The sequence below is a fragment of the Fistularia commersonii genome, chromosome 19 (assembly GCF_037954325.1).
Source record: "Fistularia commersonii isolate RoL2024-O1a breed Wild chromosome 19, RoL_Fcom_v1.0, whole genome shotgun sequence".
Classification (NCBI taxonomy): Eukaryota; Metazoa; Chordata; class Actinopteri; order Syngnathiformes; family Fistulariidae; genus Fistularia; species Fistularia commersonii.
In genome coordinates this window covers 9,884,768-9,905,015 of record NC_141302.1, presented here as the reverse complement: position 1 = coordinate 9,905,015, position 20,248 = coordinate 9,884,768, and the positions used below count along the sequence as shown (strand labels likewise).

The following is a 20,248-nucleotide window of genomic DNA, read 5'->3' as shown; positions in this document are numbered from 1 at the left end:
ATTTCCGGTTCATTTGGATTTAAAAAATAAAAGCCACAGACACGTGAATAAATCAGACCACGCGCAGTCAGCGTGCCTTTTTAGAATTTTGTTTGCATTTTTGGTATTTAATAACCCATTTACTCAGCACAAAGAGACTGGTTGCTTCTCCAATCTGCTGTTAGGACACTAAGTAGAACGAGTCGTAAAAAAGTATTTACATAAAAGACAGGAAGCGCGCTGACCTTCCTGTGCACATTGGATCTTTGATTTTCACAAGTCACAAAAAGCAACACATTTGGGATTTCGTTTTAAAACCATCTTGACAGTCAAAGGGATGTCAGCGGGAACGAAGCTCTTTCTTTTTTCCACCAATCACACGATTCTTCGAAAAAACATAAGACGTAACATAATTTAAAAAAAGAATCTTATTCGTTCAGTTTAAAAATTCCCCTGTGAGGATGTAAAGATTGCGCCGGTATTGACTTAACTTTCACTCTCTTGCGCTCAACTGTCGGCAACGAGCACAGCGGGAACCGGATGTAAATGTCATGTAACGTCAACTCAAATTGAGTACAATTTCAGTACAATAATATTTGACATGAAACAAAAAGAAAAAATTGTCAGAAATTCTGTTCATGGGCAACTGTGGGAAATTAGGTTGCAGTTTAATGAAAAACACAACACACTTTAAGGTAAGAGGGGTCAACCTGATTGTCACAGCACAAGCGAGAATTATAATTCCAGATAATACAACTCGGATTTCAATGTATCCTCAGTATTATTAAGCGGGAGATTTTTTGTGAAATTTAGATTTGGTAGTCTACGCTTCCAGCCATTAGCTTACCATTATGGAGAGATTTGTGAAATGGTGAAACAGATATAGAAGTGCAGAGATGTATAGAGGGGGTTTTAGAAGAAGAGAAATGGGAATGGGGCCAATGCAGAAGAATTATTATTTAAATTATAAATGAAAAAAATGAGACAGAATGAGGGAAGATTTTGGAAATGTAGCAGGTGACGGCGCTATGGATGCCAGACTTAACTAAACAGCGAAGAAGAAAAAAGCGGAAGCGATCGGCTGCCGAACACAAGTGACGTCATTAACTTCCGCCAGAGTTAGCGAATGGTGTGTGTTGACAGCAGCAATACACAGCGCTTTCCACAACACTACCCTACATTTTCCCTTTGCAGTTGAGGCGAAATGGCATCATCTAACTCATACAGACTTAGGTGTTCCATTCCGGGCCATGAAATGGACGTCAGAGGACTTGCAACTGCTGTATTCCCAGAAGGAGCCTTTGTATCTGTGTCTAGAGATCGAACCGGAAGGATCTGGGTTCCAAACACAAGGTAGCGGGCATTAGCCTGCTGTCGACTAACGTTAACTCATAGAATTACACAAGAAGGCTTCTATTCTTTTCATTTTTGCGGAAAAATCGTACGAGAAGGCACCTTTACTAATTATCGTAGAAAGTTAACAAGCAACACACAAATAACTTATTTATTGGCTAAAACCAATAACCAATAGATGGTAGCATGCTAGTCTGCGGATTGCTAACGTTAGTCAAATTAGCTTTGTCATTCATTTAACTGTAAGTTAGCGCAAACGATGCTGACGCTCAAATTCCTGTCATACTCCACCACTTACGAAGTTCACGGTCTTCTGTCTGGTAGTATTTATTGTGTACCAAGTCACTGTCAGCGATCCTGTCTTGAATTGTAACTGTCATTCGTTTTTTGTATCTCTACAGTCCGGACAAAGGTTTCACAGAGATGCATTGTATGTCTGGCCACTCAAATTTTGTTTCCTGTGTATGCATCATTGCACCAAGTGAAACATACCCACGAGGACTTGTAGCCACAGGGGGGAATGATAACAATATCTGTGTTTTTTCATTGGATCAACCACAACCCCTGTACACTCTCAAAGGTCACAAAAATTCAGGTGATTTTTCCTTTTGGCATTGAAGTGATAATGCAACACACCAATATTACATCTGAAACACAAGACTTAAGTAAAACACTGTGACCTTTTATTGTCATATATCTGTGTAGTTATCTGTTCCTGCTTTGAAAGTATATTCCTTTTCAGTTTGTGCTCTGTCATCTGGGAAATTTGGGACACTTTTGAGCGGTTCTTGGGACACCACAGCCAAAGTCTGGCTCAATGAGAAGTGTATGATGACATTGCAGGTATGCCAAAACTTCTTCGGTAAGGTCTCACTCAGACTTGCGCCTTACTTTTTACTTAAAATTCCAAATTAATTAAATTTGATTGCATTGGTTGGTGTTTATTGCAGTTGTTACATTGTTGTTTTGATATTGCTAGCAGTGTTATTACAGATTTTATTGATATTTTATTTTAGATTAAATTATGTGGTAATAGTGTCTCAAAACTCAATGAGACAGGTATTCATAATGGCGATTTTTTTTCATATCTTCACATTTGCATTTCAGGTGTGATAACGTCTCAACTGATTTATTATATATTTTTAAAATTTTCCATTCTTGTTTTGTCTCTTGAATTGAGCCATTGTTGCATAACTAAACAGACATTTACAACTTTGAGCACATTTCAGAGAGTTTTCTGAAATACACATGTGTGTAAGATGGACCTTTGCTAAAACCGTTGGATGAAGTGGCAATCTAGTCCTCATGGTTGTGATCGGGTACTGTAACTTAACAGAATTTGTATCCATTTTGCTGCAGGGCCACTCTGCAGCTGTATGGGCTGTAGCCATCCTACCTGAACAAGGCCTTATGCTGTCTGGAGCAGCAGATAAGACCATAAAACTTTGGAAGGCTGGCCGTTGTGAAAGAACATTCACAGGTCAGTGTTTGTGTTTTTTTTTTGTACAAAAGCAGTAAACATAGTGTTTGATTTGTGTGTTGAAAGAATATACTTTAACGGAAAAAATGTTTTAGTGTGGCATAACTTTAAACTATTTAGGACATGGTCTTAATAGTAATACATTTTGTATTTTAATATAACTTTTCTCCATTTAGGTCATGAAGACTGTGTTCGGGGACTAGTAGTGATCAGCAACGTGGAGTTCTTCTCTTGCAGTAATGACACTAGTATTAGAAGGTGGCTGGTGACAGGGGAGTGTGTTCAGGTCTATTATAGCCATACCAACTACATTTACAGCATTGCTATCTTCCCCAATGGCAATGGTGGGTTCATACAAATGTGTATTTCAATAATTGTAGTGCCTTTTGTTTGTCAAGTGAAAACTGAAAATACATGTATAACATAAATGCTTTAGAAGAAAGACCAGATAAAACCCTTGCATCCATTGCTGGTCTTGCTGTAAGATGTAAAGAAGCGCCCCCTTTCGATCACACTTTGCCCTTTGTTCTGTAGATTTCGTAACCACGGGAGAGGACAGGACTATGAGAATATGGAGGAAAGGAGAGTGTGCTCAGACCATACGCCTTCCTGCTCAGTCTGTTTGGTGTTGCTGCATTCTTCCTAATTCTGATATTGCAGTGGGAGCCAGGTAACTGAACTGTTTGAAAAGAATGGAGTTGGTTGACAATGATGTTACCTAATTTTTTTCCACTCTGTAAATGTTAAAATCCTTTTTTCCCCCATTCCACAATCTCATCATTCCCAGCAACCCCAAAATTGCACACAAAACAAGTATCAACATAAACAACAACATTCGTGGCTCACTACAATACAACATTAAAAGTGTACTTTGACAGAACCTCAATATTGCATTCACATAAGGTGATGGTTTGTCACATAAACAAAGCATAGCACAAACTGTTCTTTGAGCAAATTTGTTTTTCTAACTGCAGTGATGGAATTATCCGTGTGTTTACGGAGGCCGAGGACCGTATGGCCAGTGCAGAGGACCTTCAGGCTTTTGAAGACGAGCTTTCCAAAGCTACTATTGATCCCAAGACAGGTGACCTCGGTGACATTAAACTTGAGGACCTTCCTGGAAAGGAACACCTCAATGAGCCTGGTATTGTAGTTTAATATTCCTTTATGGAAATATTTGAAAAATATCATGTTTTTTGGCATCCGACATTGTTTTTGTTCTTATAATTCATTCAGGAAATCGTGATGGACAGACACGTCTTATTAAAGAAGGACAGAAAGTTGAGGCATACCAGTGGAGTGTCAGTGATGGTCGCTGGATGAAAATAGGGGATGTGGTTAGCGGTGCAAACGAACAGAACTCAAAGAGAGTGATGTATGAAGGAAAGGTAAGGCTTTGTGATACTTCAGTGTACCATGTAAGATGGCAATCCAAAGTGACCTTTACTCTCCTCTCAGGAGTACGACTATGTCTTCACCATTGATGTGAACGAGGGAGGCCCATCCATGAAGCTGCCTTACAATGTGTCCGAGGACCCCTGGCTGACTGCACATAACTTTTTGCAGAAGAACGACCTAAGTCCAATGTTCCTTGACCAGGTTGCCAATTTCATCATTGAAAACACCAAAGGACATGTGGTGGGTCCTGCCCAGCCTTCTGGTGGTGATCCATTCACTGGTGAGACTAATTACAAACATATGGACTTGCTTTTCCTCTTTTTTCTATTATCTTGTGTTCATATGATTTAATAAAGTCGCTACGACTCAATCATATTAGACATTGGTATCATTTAGTCAGAGATGAAGAGCAAATTGATTAAATCAGTATACATGGGTTAAAGTCAATTTGCAAAAGTGATTGAAAAAATCTGATGGATCATGAGAAAAAACAACAACATGTTGATCCTTACTGCAAAGGTGAACAAACCAGGTAATTCTGTTACCAGAGAAACACATCCATCTGAGTTCTGTTGTAGTTCACTGCTGTGCCGATGTTCATATCTCTTTTTGGGCAGGCGGAGCAAGATACATCCCTGGGTCTTTGGATGGAAGGCCAGGTTTTGGAGCAGATCCCTTCACAGGTACAGCTAGCTTTGTAACCCTGATTTTTTTATGCAAATAACAACTGCAATTAGTATTTCACAGTTGTATTTTCCCTTCCATACAGGCTCTGGTCGTTACATTCCAGGGTCAGGTATGAACTCAGTTGCTCCTGTGGGTGTGGCAGATCCTTTCACAGGTGAACCAGCAACTTTTTGATAATTCCTGTGAAAAGTACAGTGCATGTTTTCCAAGGGACTAACTGTTCAGTGGTGCATCCACATCATTTGTCTTGATAGTTGTCCAGATAGTTATGATTTGACTGCTCCTGACAGGTGGAGGTGCCTACTCTTCTGCTGCCCTCAAACAGACAATGACCAACATTTACTTTCCAAAGACTGATGGTGTGACCTTTGAGCAAGCCAATACTTCACAAATAATAGGTAAGCATTTAACGTATGTGTATGATGATTTGCCACTGAGGTGTTACTAAGCTCATGTAATTGTGGAAAAACAGTTACTATATTAAGTGCTCTGCACTGACCTCATTGACCAAAATTACCACATTGATAAAGGGTCCCTGTCTGTTTAAATGGTGATTAACAGCAACAAGGACACAATGACATTAATTTCTTTTTTTCTATTGAAACTAGCTATTTTGCATGAGATGTTCTCATCCCTTATTTGCTTATGTCACACATCCTGCTTATTCCCTGTGGTATAGGCAAGCAACTGGTAGCCTTTTGTTGGTTATTCAGGGGTTGCAAACTTTACTCACCACCAAAAGTACTTGGCTCTGTTAATGTACCTATTGTTCAATTAACCCATAAAACCTAGTATCTTTTAGCTTTGTGAGACGGATTAAAGTTGTTCGTGGGCCTCATCCAGCCCGTAGGCCTTGAGTTTGACACCACTGGTCTAGAGGCATTAAGAATTTAAGTACACTTGATGATGAAAAAGCATTTTTCTTCGCAATTTATTTTGATGAGGCTATATGAACATCTTGATTGGAATAGTGTGATGATAAGTGATGATTGACAGGCCAAACCTTTTAACTGGGTATTGTTTTACGTACGCTGTTCTGATAGTGCACAAAGTTACAACATTAATGATTGAGCATGATGAAAGAGCAAAGAGTGGTGTCGTGTCAGGAAAATGGGAATATAATTTTCGTCAAAAGCGATTGGATTAAGGACTGTTCTGAGGCTGGTTAAAGCCTGTCAGTGGAAAACTCTTTGAGATGTTGTGTAGCATGTGCAAGAAAACTTCTAAACTTTGCACAATGGGCATAAATGCGGTTAAATCGCATATGCGATCAGATGGTCATAAGTCGGACAAAAGCAGACAGCTGTTGATTGTGGCGGATTTTTAGCTGGAGCCATCTAAGCAATTGCTTCTATTGTGAAACAACAGCTGCTGCTGCTCTGACCACAACTATGGCTACAGTGTGTGCCTCCAGCAGTTCTGTGACAGGACAGGACCAGCAACGTGTGGTAAGCTGCTCTGGTGTCTGAACACTGCAGTGCAGCACCGCTCGTGTCTATTAAACAATAGTGTCTCTGAGCTGTTTGAGGCAATGTTTCCCCACTCTGATATTGCTAAATCATAACATAACTGAACACACTGTTGAACACACTGGTCTCTGTCCAGGTCAGAGCTTGTGAATGTGTTCTCAGTGTCCCTCACAAAAGAATTACTGGCTTCCATAGCTTCAGTCAGTACAAAATACAGCATATACCTCGATGTATGGAGGACATGAGAGCGTGGAAAGTGTGGACTTAAAAAAAAAAAACCTTGGAGGATGAGCTGAAAGCACTGAGGGGAAAAAAGGCTGTGTTAGCAGAAGTGTGTGCCAGCCTTCAGAAGGATGCTAATAAACTTGCTGAGAAAGCTGAAAACGACACAGGCAGTGCACTCAGAGCTCAAATGATCACCATGTCAAATACTCAACGCTTTGAACTGAAAAATGTTGAGACAGTTGTAGAAAAAAGGAAACACACTAAATAAATTAGCACTAATAAACATACAGATAATTAACTCCATGTGATTCTTTAGTTCCATTATCACTTTAGTTCCATTAGCACGCAAAATCTATTTCAGATGGAAATGATTGACATTATTATAAGTAAACATATCTGCAGCTGGAAATGGGTATTAAATTTGTTTAAAGTGGCATTAAAAAGCATGACATTAGATTAACTGATAGCTCCAGAAACTTTTAACAGAAACTATTTAAATGTAGTGACCGCAGAGAGGTCTCCTATCTTGCGCAAGTCTTGCTCATCATGAGTCTTTGGATATCCCTCTATCCTCTTAAAGATGGTAGCCGCTGTCAAGGTCATATTGTTGACCTTCAGCCATTCCTTGAGTGGTTTTAATATTAACCGCCATGGCTGTATGAAGGCCAGTCGGCAGATGGAACAGTCAGCGATGATTTCTGTGTTGTGTAGTCAACTTGAGTGAGGGCTCATTTTCAGGATTCTCTAAGGTTTTTCTAGATTCCCTGATTCCACTTCACATATGTTGAAGAGATCTTTCCATAACGTTATACTATGCTCTTGTTTGATTAATCACAAGTGTCCAATGTCTTGATGGCAGAACATCATAAAAATATCAAATGGAGCCAACTCCTGTTATAACTTATAACATAAAATATAACCAACATTATCCTGGCAGGAGCATTTTTTTCAAGCAATTACATTTATTTTCACTGCCCCCTTTTCATCAGCCAAGTTGAAGGAACTGAATGCTGGTGCCCCCCCTGAACACAAGCTCTCTGAAGATATACTGGAAAGCCTAGAGAGGCTGTTGATGTCTGTCTGTGGGCCATCCTCCTCTGAGCCCCCCCCAACCATCCAGCAGATCAACCTGCTCTGGAAGGCCTCTCATTGGCCTGAAGGTAATTTATAATACTCAAATAAGTTCTTATCAAGTAATTTTCCAAAGCAAATACATGATGTGTTATAATAACATTTATTCTAGATCTCTCTGGTGTGGTATTTTAGTAGATTAGGTTATAGTAGTAGATTAGATTAATTCATAATTGCCTGAGAATATATTTTGTCATTTTATAGATTGGCTTAAATTACACATCCCCAATGCGATTTTCAAAAGCCTTGACCTATCCCTCTATTGGTTTGGGATATTAAAAGACATACTACACTATAGCAACTTATAGTATGTTAAATGTAATGTAAGAACACATTAAACCTAATGAATTGAATGGCTGTAATAGTCCAACATTTAGAAAAAGTAATACCAGCAGAGAGTAATATAATAGAAAATATGGAGAAGCATGATAAACCAGGGTTTTCCATGCATCTTGGATAATGACTGAGCAATTTTCCAGTCATGGAACACATGTAAAATTAAAAAAAAAAATCAGTAAAAGCTCAAGTCAAATAAAATGATTCCATCGTTCTGCTTTGTGAGTGAAAACAAACTTAAGTGTTAAATTTAGCCACTTCTCAAACCATGATTAGGACTTAATTTTTCCCCCCAAAAAATGCCTGTAGACCAAACTATCAACTTTCTGTAAGTAGAGGTCCACGATTGTGAGGTTTTTCTCTCCTGCAACCACAAGCTCCTCTAAGTGATTGAGGAGCAGTATGTGTGTTGTTTAATAATATGTTGTAAATATGTATATATGTTGGATGTGTGCTGCAAGATGAAACATTCTCTCGTTTCAGTAGAGCAACAGCTTAGAGATAACTACTGTTAAAAAGTCTTAAATGGGCATGGTTTCACTCAGAATTTCACACTTGTCCCTTTGTCTATGACAGCAGATAATAAGGTAGCTGCATCTTGAGCTAGTTTTCTTCCAATGAATGTACACTCTCCTCCAAATGTATTGGAACAGTGTGGCCAATGTCTATTATTATTTTTATTATTTCACAGAAACTATTACTACATATCATTATTTGTCTGTTAGTTATTTTTATCGACTGAAAACATTTGAGTTTGACATCCAAAGATAAATGTGGGACAAGAGATAAACATTTTACCTTTTATTTCCAGGTATTTACATCTGGATCTTAAACACAACTTCGAAGATAGCATTCGTTGTTTAAAACCTCCCTCTCATGTGATATGAAAAGTTGGCCATGGTCGTCTCACGTCCTATTACATCAATTACTCAAACAATAAATAGTGCTTAATGTCTACTTCCAGTGTCAGGCCAAAGTGGGATGTTCCAATTACTACAAGACAAGCTTCAGAAATCCTAGGACAAAGTTTTATAAACAAATGTGACAAAAAAGCTTTGCCAAAGTGATGGAAAAGGCAAAAGTTTGGAGAAAAGCAGGATCTGCTTGTGATCCCAAACATACAAGGTCATCTGTGAGACATGGCTTTGGTTTGGATGGCTTGTTCTCTGACATGCTCATACATCTTAATTGATGATGAAACACATGCTGAAGAAACATTTCTCTGCCAATTTAAAAAAATGCAACAAAATGGATAGGGAGGTCCTTCATCATGAAGCAAGATAATGACCCAAAACACTGGAAAAACAACAAGGTCATCGGGGGCAAGAAGGGAAAAATTTTAGAATGGCCGAGTTGATCTCCAGACTTATACCCTGTAGAGCTGCATTTTACCTGCTAAAGAGAAGACTGAAAGGACTAACCCACAAAAACAAAAAAACAACTGAACGAGATTGTGGTGAAAGTCTGGAAAAGCATCCCAAAACAAAGGATTTGCAGCTAGATATTAAGTATTATTCACTTTAATCTACTTTAGGGCTCAAGAATTTGTCATTCAGGTACAAAAAATGCTATGTTTTAGTTGCATATCCAGGTGAAAATACCCGGATATAAATAATTCTATCTTGATTTCCTGCCTCCTATTCCTCTTTTGAAGTCAAATCCATTTTTTTAAGTTTAAAGCAAAAAATAACAAATTGTCTGCATTGCTTTAATACATTTTGGGGGAATGTAGTTGCACACCTGAGTGACATGCACACGCACTTTGAAAATTGAGATGAAAACACAATGAAAACCAAAGACTTACATGTCTATTTGAACCAGTGGCAGTTCTTATTACTTACAGTATGTTTGTACAAATTAATAGGAGGAATCAAGATAGAAGCAATCAGGCAAAATGGAGAAAATACAGTGAACAAATGGGGGGGTGTCACAGTATGACATGAGAACTTATTGTATGTCATATTGTAGCAGGCAAAAAAATATTAATTTCAATAAAATAATTGGAACCATGTAAACATAAACCAAAAAGCCAGGAAAACTTGGTGGATTATTTCCTTCTCGTAACAATGTTTGGTCATAAATCTCATACTGTTGAAAAGCCTGTTTATTTCCCTTTTTAATGGGGGCGCATTTGTAAGGATCATGTACATGTAGGATGAGCAGCAAATCTCTGCCACTGCCAAACCACTCATAATGCTACTAACTCCTGTTGAGTGTAATTTAGTGGCTTGAAGTCTGAAAAACAAGACAAATTGGCAATTTAGCAATTTAACTATTCCAGGAGTCTCAGTAGCATACAGTGGAACCATACATGACAAGGGAGTAATCTGCCAAAAACGACGTCCTTACTTTTTGTGTAAACTATACGTCACATTGAGGGTATGGAAGTACATTAATGGTCACCTGAAAAATGTCTTTATCCTTTCCCTGGACTACAGACATTGTGTTTCCAGTCCTGGACATCATGAGGCTGGCAGTGCGCCACCCACAGGTGAACGAGACCCTTTGTGGAGAGGCAGAGGGTGTCCAGCTCTGCAACCACCTCCTGAGTCTGATGAAGCCTGAGGGACGCCCTGCCAATCAGATGCTGGCGCTGCGGACTCTGTGTAACTGCTTTAACGGAAGGCATGGTCGAGCCCTCCTCATGGCCCAGCGTGAAACGGTGCTTTCACGTGCGGCCGATCTAGTCACAGTCTGCAATAAGAACATCCACACTGCCCTGGCAACCCTGGTTCTCAACTATGCCGGCTGCTTGCACAGCCAGCCAGACCTGGAAGCCAAGGCCCAGTGCCTCTCTGTTGCCAGTAGAGCTCTTGAGACGGTTCAAGACAAAGAAGCTGTGTTTAGGCTGCTTGTGGCTTTGGGGACCACAGTGGTCTCAGATCAGACGGCCCAGGATCTCGCTCGATCCCTGGGAGTCAACTCTCAGATTTCTAAATACTCATCAGTATCTGATCCATCAAAAGTTGGCGAGTGTTGTCAGCTGGTTTTAAAAGAACTTCTGTGATACAAATCATTAAAGAAAGAATGCCCTTCTTTCTTACGACTACTCTGTTCTGCTTTATTGTGGTGGAGACTTAAATACTTGTATGTTCTGCAATAAAAGACAAACAGAATATCTGGATAATCATAGTCTGTGTTCTCATTAATATTTTGCAAAGACCCTATACTACTTTGGATGAAAGTGTGTCTAATGGTCTCGGGGCATCAAACAGTAACACTGTAGAACAATGATAGAAATGTGAAACAAGTGGAGAGGGCCTATGTGTGATATCTGATAATGACCTAAATCAAAAAGCTCAATTTGCCAAGATATACAAAATAAAGTTTCACCAAATCTTCTTTTCCTTGTGGCTTTTCCCATCAGGGGTTGCCACAGGGAATTAACCTCCATCTAACCATAGTCTCTGTATCCTCTCTCACACCAACTAACTCCATATCCTCTCTCACCACTTCCATAAATCTTCTCTTTTGTTTCCCTCTAGACCTCCTGCCTGGCAGCTACAATTCCACCATCTATTTACCAATATATTCACTATCCCTCCTCTGCACATGACCGACCCATCTTTGTCTGGCTTCTTTGATCTCTCCAAAATATCTAACATGCGCTGTCCCTCTGATGGACTCATTCGTGATCCTATCCATCCTTGTCACTCCCGAAGAGAACCTCAATATATTCCACTCTGAAAGTTTCACCAAATACGGTTCCAAATTATTAACATAGCCAAAATACATCAAATATTGATGTTGATGTTGATGTCATCTGTTTATTTAGCAGTGAGTAAGATCATGCTGCTATCTCCCAATGACACATTGCTTTCTTTTGTTTTTGGCTGTTTTGCCTTTGACAATGCCTTTTTGTTGGAAGGCCCACACTGTGACATCAGGCAATCAGCTTCCCACTAGTGACAGCAAACCATCCACTTATTTACAGCTCCCTTTTTTTCTTTTTGTAAAATAGATTAAACAAAAATTCACACAACATTCACTTCACACTTCCTCTTAAGTTCCTTCTGTCAGTTTTCATCTCCCCCTCAGGGAATGCCCCAATACTCACTCCACCAGCTTTGTGACATCACAGTTTCCCCTTTTCAATATCACAGCTCTACTTGGTGACAACAAAGTTTCCCTTTTCCTTCTTTCAGTGTGCTTCCCACAGTGTGCCTTCAGTTGTCTGCCATTTTAGGCAAAATGGCATCATCTAACTCATATAAACTCAGTTGCTCCATTCAGGGGCACAAACAGGACGTCAGAGGACTTGTTACTGCTGCTTTTCCGGATGGAGCCTTTGTATCTGTATCTAGAGATCGAACTGGAAGGATATGGGCTCCAAACCCAAGGTGGCAAGCATCAGCCTGCATCTTTCAAGAAGTGACTTTGTGTATTTGCCGTGCTCTTTTGTCTGCACATGCTTTTTTCAACTCCTTTCTACTAAACAAGATGATGTATTCACTTTCTTTATCTCCACAGTCCAGACAAGGGTTTCATAGAGATGCACTGTATATCTGGCAACTCAGACATTGCTTCCTGTGTATGCATCATTGCCCCAAGTGAAACATACCCAAAAGGACTTATAGCCACTGGGGGGAACGATAACAACATCTGTGTATTCTCACTGGATCAACCACAACCCCTTTATACCCTCAAAGGTCACAAAAAGACAGGTGAGTTTTTCTCCTCTTCAGTTTTGATAACATGGGAACCATAATACCTGTCAGTGCAGAGGCATTATGTGGTATAAGAATCAAGTGCTAACTTAAAAATGCATTTTCTTCCAGTCTGTGCACTGTCTTCTGGGAAGTTTGGGACTCTTTTGAGTGGCTCTTGGGACAACACAGCTAAGGTCTGGCTCAATGAGAAGTGTGTAATGACACTGGAGGTATGCCAAAGCTGCTTCTCACCACATTTATCTGATTCATTGTGGTTTGCCATTATATTATTGCAAAAAAAAACTCCTTCAACTTCCAAAATTTCTCACAGCTCAAAGCATTTTGAGTAATATTTTTAAAGAGAAAAATGTATAAAATTCTCAAAAAGTCCGTATAAACAAGACTTTTGATTCATACACAGTCTGCTTGTCCTCAATGGCCACTGACTCTTACGTTTAATAGTTATGCCCATTCTCATTTGTGACATCGCAGACAGGATTTGCAGTGAAGTTTTGCTCAAAACTGGATGAAGAAGTACTTACACATCTGTTGCTTAAAGCTGCTGCATGCAGAAATATACCTGGGCCAGTTGATTGAACAGAATTTGTGTTCATCTCACTGCAGGGCCACTCTGCAGCTGTATGGGCTGTTGCTATCTTTCCTGAACGAGGCCTTATGCTGTCAGGATCAGCAGATAAAACCATAAAACTTTGGAAGGCTGGCCGATGTGAAAGAATGTTTACAGGTCAGTGTTTTTGCAGGTGGTTAATGGAACCAAGTCTATATTTTTCCACAGTCAGTTACCACTTACCAGTTCCACAGTTACCAAAATCAAAAAGCTCAATTTGCCAAGATATACATAATAAGATTTCACCAAATCTTCTCCTTTTGGCTTTTCCCTTTGGGGGTCGCCAGAGCGAATTAACCCTCACCATTGAACCCTGTTCTCTGTATCCTCCTCTCTCACAGCAACTAACTACATATCCACGCTCACTATGGCCAGAAATCCTCTCTTTGGTCTTCCTCTAGAACTCCTGCCTGGCAGCTCCAGTTGAAGTATCTGTCTACCAATATATTCAGTATCCCTTCTCTGTACATGACCGAGCCATCTCATTCTGGCTTCTCTGACCTTCTCTCTAAATGTCAAACATGCTTTTCCTCTGATACCCACATTCCTGATCCTATCCATCCTGGTCACTCCCAAAGAGAACCTTAGCATCTCCATGTCTGCGACCCATACCTTTGCCTCCTGTCTTTTCGTCATTGTCAGTGTTTCTAGGCCATATGGCATTGCTGGTCTCACCACTGTCTTGTATACCTTTCATTCTGGCTGATAGCCTTCGATCATATAGTACCCCTGATAATTTTCTCCACCAATTCCAACCTGCTTGAACTAATTTCTTTACCTCTTTTCCACACTCTCCGTTGTTCTGGACTGTTAACCCTAAGTGCTTGAAATCCTCCAATTTCTTGATCTCCACTCCCTGTAGCCTCACCGCTCCACCCGAGTTCCTCTCATTCACACACATATATTCTGTCTTGCTGCGACTAACTTTCATTCCTCTCCTTTCCAGAGCATACCTCCACCTCTCTAGATTTTCCTCATCCTGTTCCCTGCTCTCACTACAGATCATAATGTCATCTGCAAACATCGTGCTCCATGGAAATTCCTGTCAAACCTCATCTGTCAGCCTGTCCATCATCACTGCAAACAAGAAGGGCCTCAGAGCTGATCCCTGATGAAGTCCCACCTCTACCTTGAACTTCTCTTTTACACATACAGCACACCACACTACTGTCTCACAGCTAGCATACATGTCCTGCACCAGTCTAACATACTTCTCTGCCACTCAAGACCTCCTCATACAATACCGGAGTTCCTCTCTTGGCACCCTGATATATGCTACAGTCTCACCTACCACTACTTTGCAATCACTGATCTCTTTTAGGTCACCACATCTATACAAAATGCTGTCTACCTGCGTGCTCCCACCTCTGCTCTTATAAATTACCCTGTGTTCCTGTCTTCTCTGGAAAAAAGTGTTCACTACAGCCACTTCCAATCCTTTTTGCAAAGTCTACCACCATTTGTCCCTCTGTCCTATCCTGTATTCCAAATCTGCCCATCACTTCTTTATCCCCTCTATTGCCTGCAACAACATTCCCATTGAAGTCTGCACCAATTACCACTCTCATCTCTGGGGATATTCTACAGCCCACCTGCGGGGCATAGCCACTAACAACACTGAGCCTCACACCTTCAATTTCCAGTTCCAGATTCATAAGTCTATCTCATATTCTTTTCAAACCAAAACATTCCTCAATAGCTCCTCCTTCAAGATAACTCCTACTCCATTTCTCATCCTGTCAGTACCATGATAGAACAACTTAAAGCCTGCTCCTAAGCATGCTTCTAAGCATGCTTCTAAGCTTCCTTTTCCTGTCATCGTCCCAATATTCAGAGTCCCTACTCTCAGTCCCAGACTCTTGCTTTTCCTCTTCTCTCTCTGCTTCTGAACACACCCTCTTCCCTACCCTTCTTCGACCCACAGTAACCCAGTTTCCACAGGTACCCTGTAGGTCATCGGTACCCATGGCAGTCATAGTTATCCTGGACCTCAACCGATCGGTGTGAGACTGTTAGGTTTGATTCACATGTTTGGTTTGGGCAAAATTTTACGCCAGGTGTCCTTCCTGACACAACCCTCTGCATTTATTCAGGCTTGGGACCAGCTCAGGTAGACATCAGCTTGTGACCCCCTGAGGCAGAATTTATCTTTTTCTACAGTGAATTTTCTATGAAAGTGGGAGATATTTCTGCTGAATAAATCATGGAGGAAAATGTTAAGTATTTAATCATGTCTATGAAGCCACAGTGTTTAAGCCATGAAAAAAAAAACACAACTTTATTTCCCTATTTAGGTCACGATGACTGTGTTCGGGGACTCGTGGTGATCAGCAACATGGAGTTCTTCTCTTACAGCAATGACACTAGTATCAGAAGATGGCTGGTGACAGGAGAGTGTGTTCAGGTCTATTACAACCACAGCAACTACATTTCCAGCATCGCTGTCTTCCCCAATGGCAAAGGTAGGTTCATAAAAATATTTCCTAATGAAATAATGGGCCTTTTGTCTGACCAAAACTGACAGTTACATGTTTGGTGTAAATATTTCAGTAATAATCCTTAATTAATTTCAGGCATTGAAAATGTTGACAGTATGCATTGGTTTGCCTGCTGTAAGATGCCTGGCTAACTCAATCAGTCTTTCCATCAGGGTTTGTGACTACGGAAGCAGAAAGAACAGTGAGAGTATGGAGGAGAGGAGAGAGTGCTCAGACCATTCATCTGCCTGCTCAGTTTGTTTGCTGCTGCTGTATTCTACCCAATTGTGATATTGCTGTGGGAGCCAGGTAACTGAACTGTTAGAGAGCTTACACTGTGGTCAGTCTGTAATGATGACATGATTCATGTTTTTTGTATACTTAAATACTGTTTTCACTGCTTCCATTGCAGTAGTGTCAGATGTTTGTATCACATTCACACAACATTATGGGTATTGTCGCATAAAACGCAAAGGATAGGGAGATTATTTGCAAACTTGTTTTTCTTTACTGCAGTGACGGAATAATCCATGTGTTTACCGAGGCTGAGGATCGTATGGCCAGTGCAGAGGACCTTCAGGCCTTTGAGGACAAGATTTCCGAAGCTACTTTTGATCCCAAAACAGGAGACCTGAACGACATCACACTGGAGGACCTTCCTGGAAGGGAACACCTCAGAGAGCCTGGTATTACAGGTTCTCAAAAAGATTTTATTGAAAATAATACCATGATATGTGACAATCAAGAGGCATGTTTTCTCCAGGTATTCGTGATGGACAGACATGTCTCATTAAAGATGGACAGAAAGTAGAGGCATACCAGTGGAGTGGAAAGGATGGGCACTGGGTGAAGATTGGAGACATGGTCAGGGGGACAAACCAACAGACCTCGAAGAGGGTAATGTATGGTGGAAAGGTAAGGCCAAAAGACCAAACATTGAAAACACTCTGTGTGTTTTGGTGCACTTGAGTGACCTTTACTGTCCTCTCAGGAGTACGACTACGTCTTCACTATTTACGTGAACGAGGGAGACCCACCCATGAAGCTGCCTTACAATGTGTCAGATGACCCCTGGCTGACTGCACATAATTTTTTGCAGAAGAATGACCTAAGTTCAATGTTCCTTGATCAAGTTGGCAGTTTCATTATAGAAAACACCAAAGGACATGTGGTGGGTCCCGCCCGGCCTTCTGGTGGTGATCCATTCACTGGTGAGACCAGAAGCTTAAGCTTCTATTTTTTAACAAAAATTCTTGGGCTATTTTCATTGTCAAAGTTTGACTTTCCACAGAGTTCCTAATTGGAATATTTAATCATCATTATTACATTCAAGTGTTAATACCACTTTTCAGTTCCCATCAATTCTCTTGTTTGCAAAGTTGATGTGCACAAATTTCCTCACAATCAGCTGCACCAGATATCAATCAGTTTGTCATTTTGTTGTGCAATAGTCTTATCTTTGTCTTCTTCTGACGGGAGGTGCTTGGTACACTTCTGGATCCTTGGAGGGTCAGCCAAGTTTTGGAGCAGATCCCTTCATAGGTACAAAATGTTATTTTGGCAAACAAAATAAAGAGAGCGGTGAGATCTTGACAGCTCAATTTTTCTTGCACGCAGGCTCTGGTCATTACAGTGCAGGGTCAGATCTACACCAGGAAATTTTAGAAATCCAAACCATGTCAGAAGCAAACAATCAGTTCATTTGATTAAATGTTAGGTTCCATATACCTTGCATTTAAAGTGATGGTAGTTGTGTTTTGATTGAATCACATTACTGTCTATTTCTGGTAGGTGGAGGTGCCCACTCCTCAGCAGCCCTCAAAAAGACAGCTGCCAACAATTACTTTCCCAAGATAGATGGTGTGACCTTTGAGCAAGCCAATGCTTCAAAAATAATAGGTGAATATTTACAATAAGTGCATGATAATGCAAAACTACAGAGTAAATAAACGCTTGTTCTTCTGATAATCAGTAAAAACACAGTGTGCTCTTTGTTGCACATGGAACACTGCATAGAATGGCCAAGTGACTGATGTCATCTTTTTGGTTATTAAGTTGGTCCACATTCTAATTCACTCCCACATGTGAACTCTTTTTTGTTGATCCAGAGCCAATTACTGCCATTTTCAGTATGTCTGGAAGATCTCCTGTCTTGTTCCTTGTTCATGGTGAATGTAAACAGTAATGTACCTGAGCCACCAAGCCAACTGAGCTTCGTTTATTGAATAAAATGAACACAAGTAACAGTAGCAACTGATACTGACTGTATACATTTCCAGGAATTAGGTATTTCTGACATAGCATCTTCTAATGCACTGAACACAACATATGTTATGTGAACCATGCCTTAAGTGTTACAGGTCTTTTATAATCATCATCATTATCATCATCATCAACACTGTCATTTGATCAAGCCATGACCTGTTGTCAAAAAACCCACTTACTTGTCCCCATAGGATTTTCCTTCTTCAGTGTTATTATGAAATGTCTTGATGTCCTATGATGCCCAGTGCACTGAGGGCTTCATCAACATTTTTTGAGTTTTTTAAGACTGAGAATATTTAGCCTTGAATTGGTTCTGACAATACAACTGAGGGAATCTCAGTTTAGGCGATTTGTCAAAGCAGCTAATGGCAGATAAATTTCAAGCAGGAGCTCATTATGTGCTCCCGTTTCTCTCACTCTTAACACAGACTTGCTGAATTCTGCAGATGATCGAGCATGAAGCAGATCAGCAAGATGAAGAGGTGCGGCTCTGACTGGCAGAAATGCTTTCAGATCCACAGCTTCCTTACCTTGTTCATTGCAGCCTTTGCCTCTCAATGGATCCTTCTTCCAATTTTCTTCCCAATTAAATTGTTACTTCCTGTCACAAACCCATTGCATTCAAATCTGATATTTTCTTTTGAAATTTTCAACAGCTAAGCTGAAGGAACTCAATGTACGTGCCCCTCAGGAACACAAGCTCTCTCTCGATATTCTGGAAAGCCTTGAGAAGCTGTTGATGTCTATCTGCGGGACATCATCTTCTGAGCCCCCAACCACCCAGCAGATTAAACTCCTTTTGAAGGCCTCTCACTGGCCAGAAGGTAAAGCAACAGCTTTACAAAGTACAATTTTTGTTTTTGTGAAGTTTCTATTTGCTTCTTCAACCAACTTTTCATTTGAAGGGCTTACTTTTTGTGTCCAATGGGAAAATGCAGTTGTCAGTGCCATGAGTGATAAGACAACTAAAACTCACTTTACTAAAGAAAACAGCATAACTTAAAAATAATTGCACGTGGACTCAGCACAGGTGGCTGAAGAGAGAATGATAGCAAAGGTATCATGGTATGGAGCATGTCTCTCATCCCATGCAGAATATCACTGCAGCATTGAGCAGCTCTTTCAGTGACAGACTCCTCCATCCAAAGTGGTTTGTCTTAGATGACATTTCATTAGTTCTTTTATTCACTCACTCACTCACTCACTCACTCACTCACTCACTCACTCACTCACTCACTCACTCACTCACTCACTCATACATCCATTCATCCAGACACCCATAGGTGTTGCTGCTGTAAGCATTGTTGTATGCTGCTAGTTGCCACTTTTGCACAGGTTTTATATATTGTTTATATTCTTTATTGTATATTTTTTGATTCCATTTTAGTTCATTCTATTCTCCATTAGCAGTTAAAAAAAATTCTGCCTTTTTCTCAGACTACAGACAATAATCTACCAAACATAAATCTCCTTACTTTTTGTGTAAACTATAGGTCACCTTGAAGGTATGCAGTACATTAATGGTCACCTGAAAAATGTCTTTATCCTTTCCCTGGACTATAGACATTGTATTTCCAGTCCTGGACATCATGAGGCTGGCAGTGCGCCACCCACAGGTGAACGAGACCCTTTGTGGAGAGGCAGAGGGTGTCCAGCTCTGCAACCACCTCCTGAGTCTGATGAAGCCTGAGGGACGCCCTGCCAATCAGATGCTGGCGCTGCGGACTCTGTGTAACTGCTTTAACGGAAGGCATGGTCGAGCCCTCCTCATGGCCCAGCGTGAAACGGTGCTATCACGTGCGGCCGATCTGATCACAGTCTGCAATAAGAACATCCACACTGCCCTGGCAACCCTGCTTCTCAACTATGCTGGCTGCTTGCACAGCCAGCCAGACCTGGAAGCCAAGGCCCAGTGCCTCTCTGTGGCCAGTAGAGCTCTTGAGACGGTTCAAGACGAAGAAGCTGTGTTTAGGCTGCTTGTGGCTTTGGGGACCACAGTGGTCTCAGACCAGACAGCCCAGGATCTTGCTCGATCCCTGGGAATCACTTTTCAGATCACCAAGTTCTTATCGGTCTCTGATCCATCAAAGGTTGGCGAGTGTTGTCAATTGCTTTTAAAAGAACTTCAGTGATGTGAACAAAGAATAATAAAATGCACTTCTAACAATTAT

General features: G+C 40.6%; 2 protein-coding genes across 2 annotated transcripts; both read left to right on the top strand.

The window, feature by feature from the left end:
• Positions 1–1,103: 1,103 nt before the first annotated feature.
• On the top strand, positions 1,104–11,183 carry LOC147223657 (phospholipase A-2-activating protein-like). Its single transcript, XM_086165948.1, has 14 exons — positions 1,104–1,332; positions 1,734–1,927; positions 2,075–2,175; positions 2,692–2,812; positions 2,989–3,156; positions 3,347–3,482; positions 3,787–3,956; positions 4,049–4,200; positions 4,271–4,490; positions 4,828–4,893; positions 4,980–5,051; positions 5,188–5,295; positions 7,581–7,751; positions 10,497–11,183. Exons 1-14 carry the CDS (start codon positions 1,184–1,186, stop codon positions 11,063–11,065), a joined length of 2,397 nt encoding a protein of 798 aa, XP_086022074.1. The 5' UTR covers positions 1,104–1,183; the 3' UTR covers positions 11,066–11,183.
• Positions 11,184–12,249: 1,066 nt separating this feature from the next.
• LOC147223656 (phospholipase A-2-activating protein-like) lies at positions 12,250–20,237 on the top strand. The gene is made up of 14 exons (XM_086166140.1): positions 12,250–12,398; positions 12,529–12,722; positions 12,837–12,937; positions 13,332–13,452; positions 15,630–15,797; positions 15,986–16,121; positions 16,329–16,498; positions 16,576–16,727; positions 16,804–17,023; positions 17,292–17,354; positions 17,430–17,451; positions 17,554–17,711; positions 18,734–18,901; positions 19,641–20,237. Exons 1-14 carry the CDS (start codon positions 12,250–12,252, stop codon positions 20,207–20,209), a joined length of 2,391 nt encoding a protein of 796 aa, XP_086022266.1. The 3' UTR covers positions 20,210–20,237.
• Positions 20,238–20,248: the final 11 nt, after the last annotated feature.

Coding starts and splice junctions, on each gene's coding strand:
- LOC147223656 (XM_086166140.1), top strand. CDS start 12,250: ATGGCATCATCTAACTCATATAAACTCAGTTGCTCCATTCAGGGGCAC. Junction 13,453..15,629: donor ATGTGAAAGAATGTTTACAG/GTCAGTGTTTTT, acceptor TTCCCTATTTAG/GTCACGATGACTGTGTTCGG. Junction 17,024..17,291: donor TGGTGGTGATCCATTCACTG/GTGAGACCAGAA, acceptor TTCTGACGGGAG/GTGCTTGGTACACTTCTGGA.
- LOC147223657 (XM_086165948.1), top strand. CDS start 1,184: ATGGCATCATCTAACTCATACAGACTTAGGTGTTCCATTCCGGGCCAT. Junction 1,928..2,074: donor CAAAGGTCACAAAAATTCAG/GTGATTTTTCCT, acceptor ATTCCTTTTCAG/TTTGTGCTCTGTCATCTGGG. Junction 5,052..5,187: donor TGTGGCAGATCCTTTCACAG/GTGAACCAGCAA, acceptor TGCTCCTGACAG/GTGGAGGTGCCTACTCTTCT.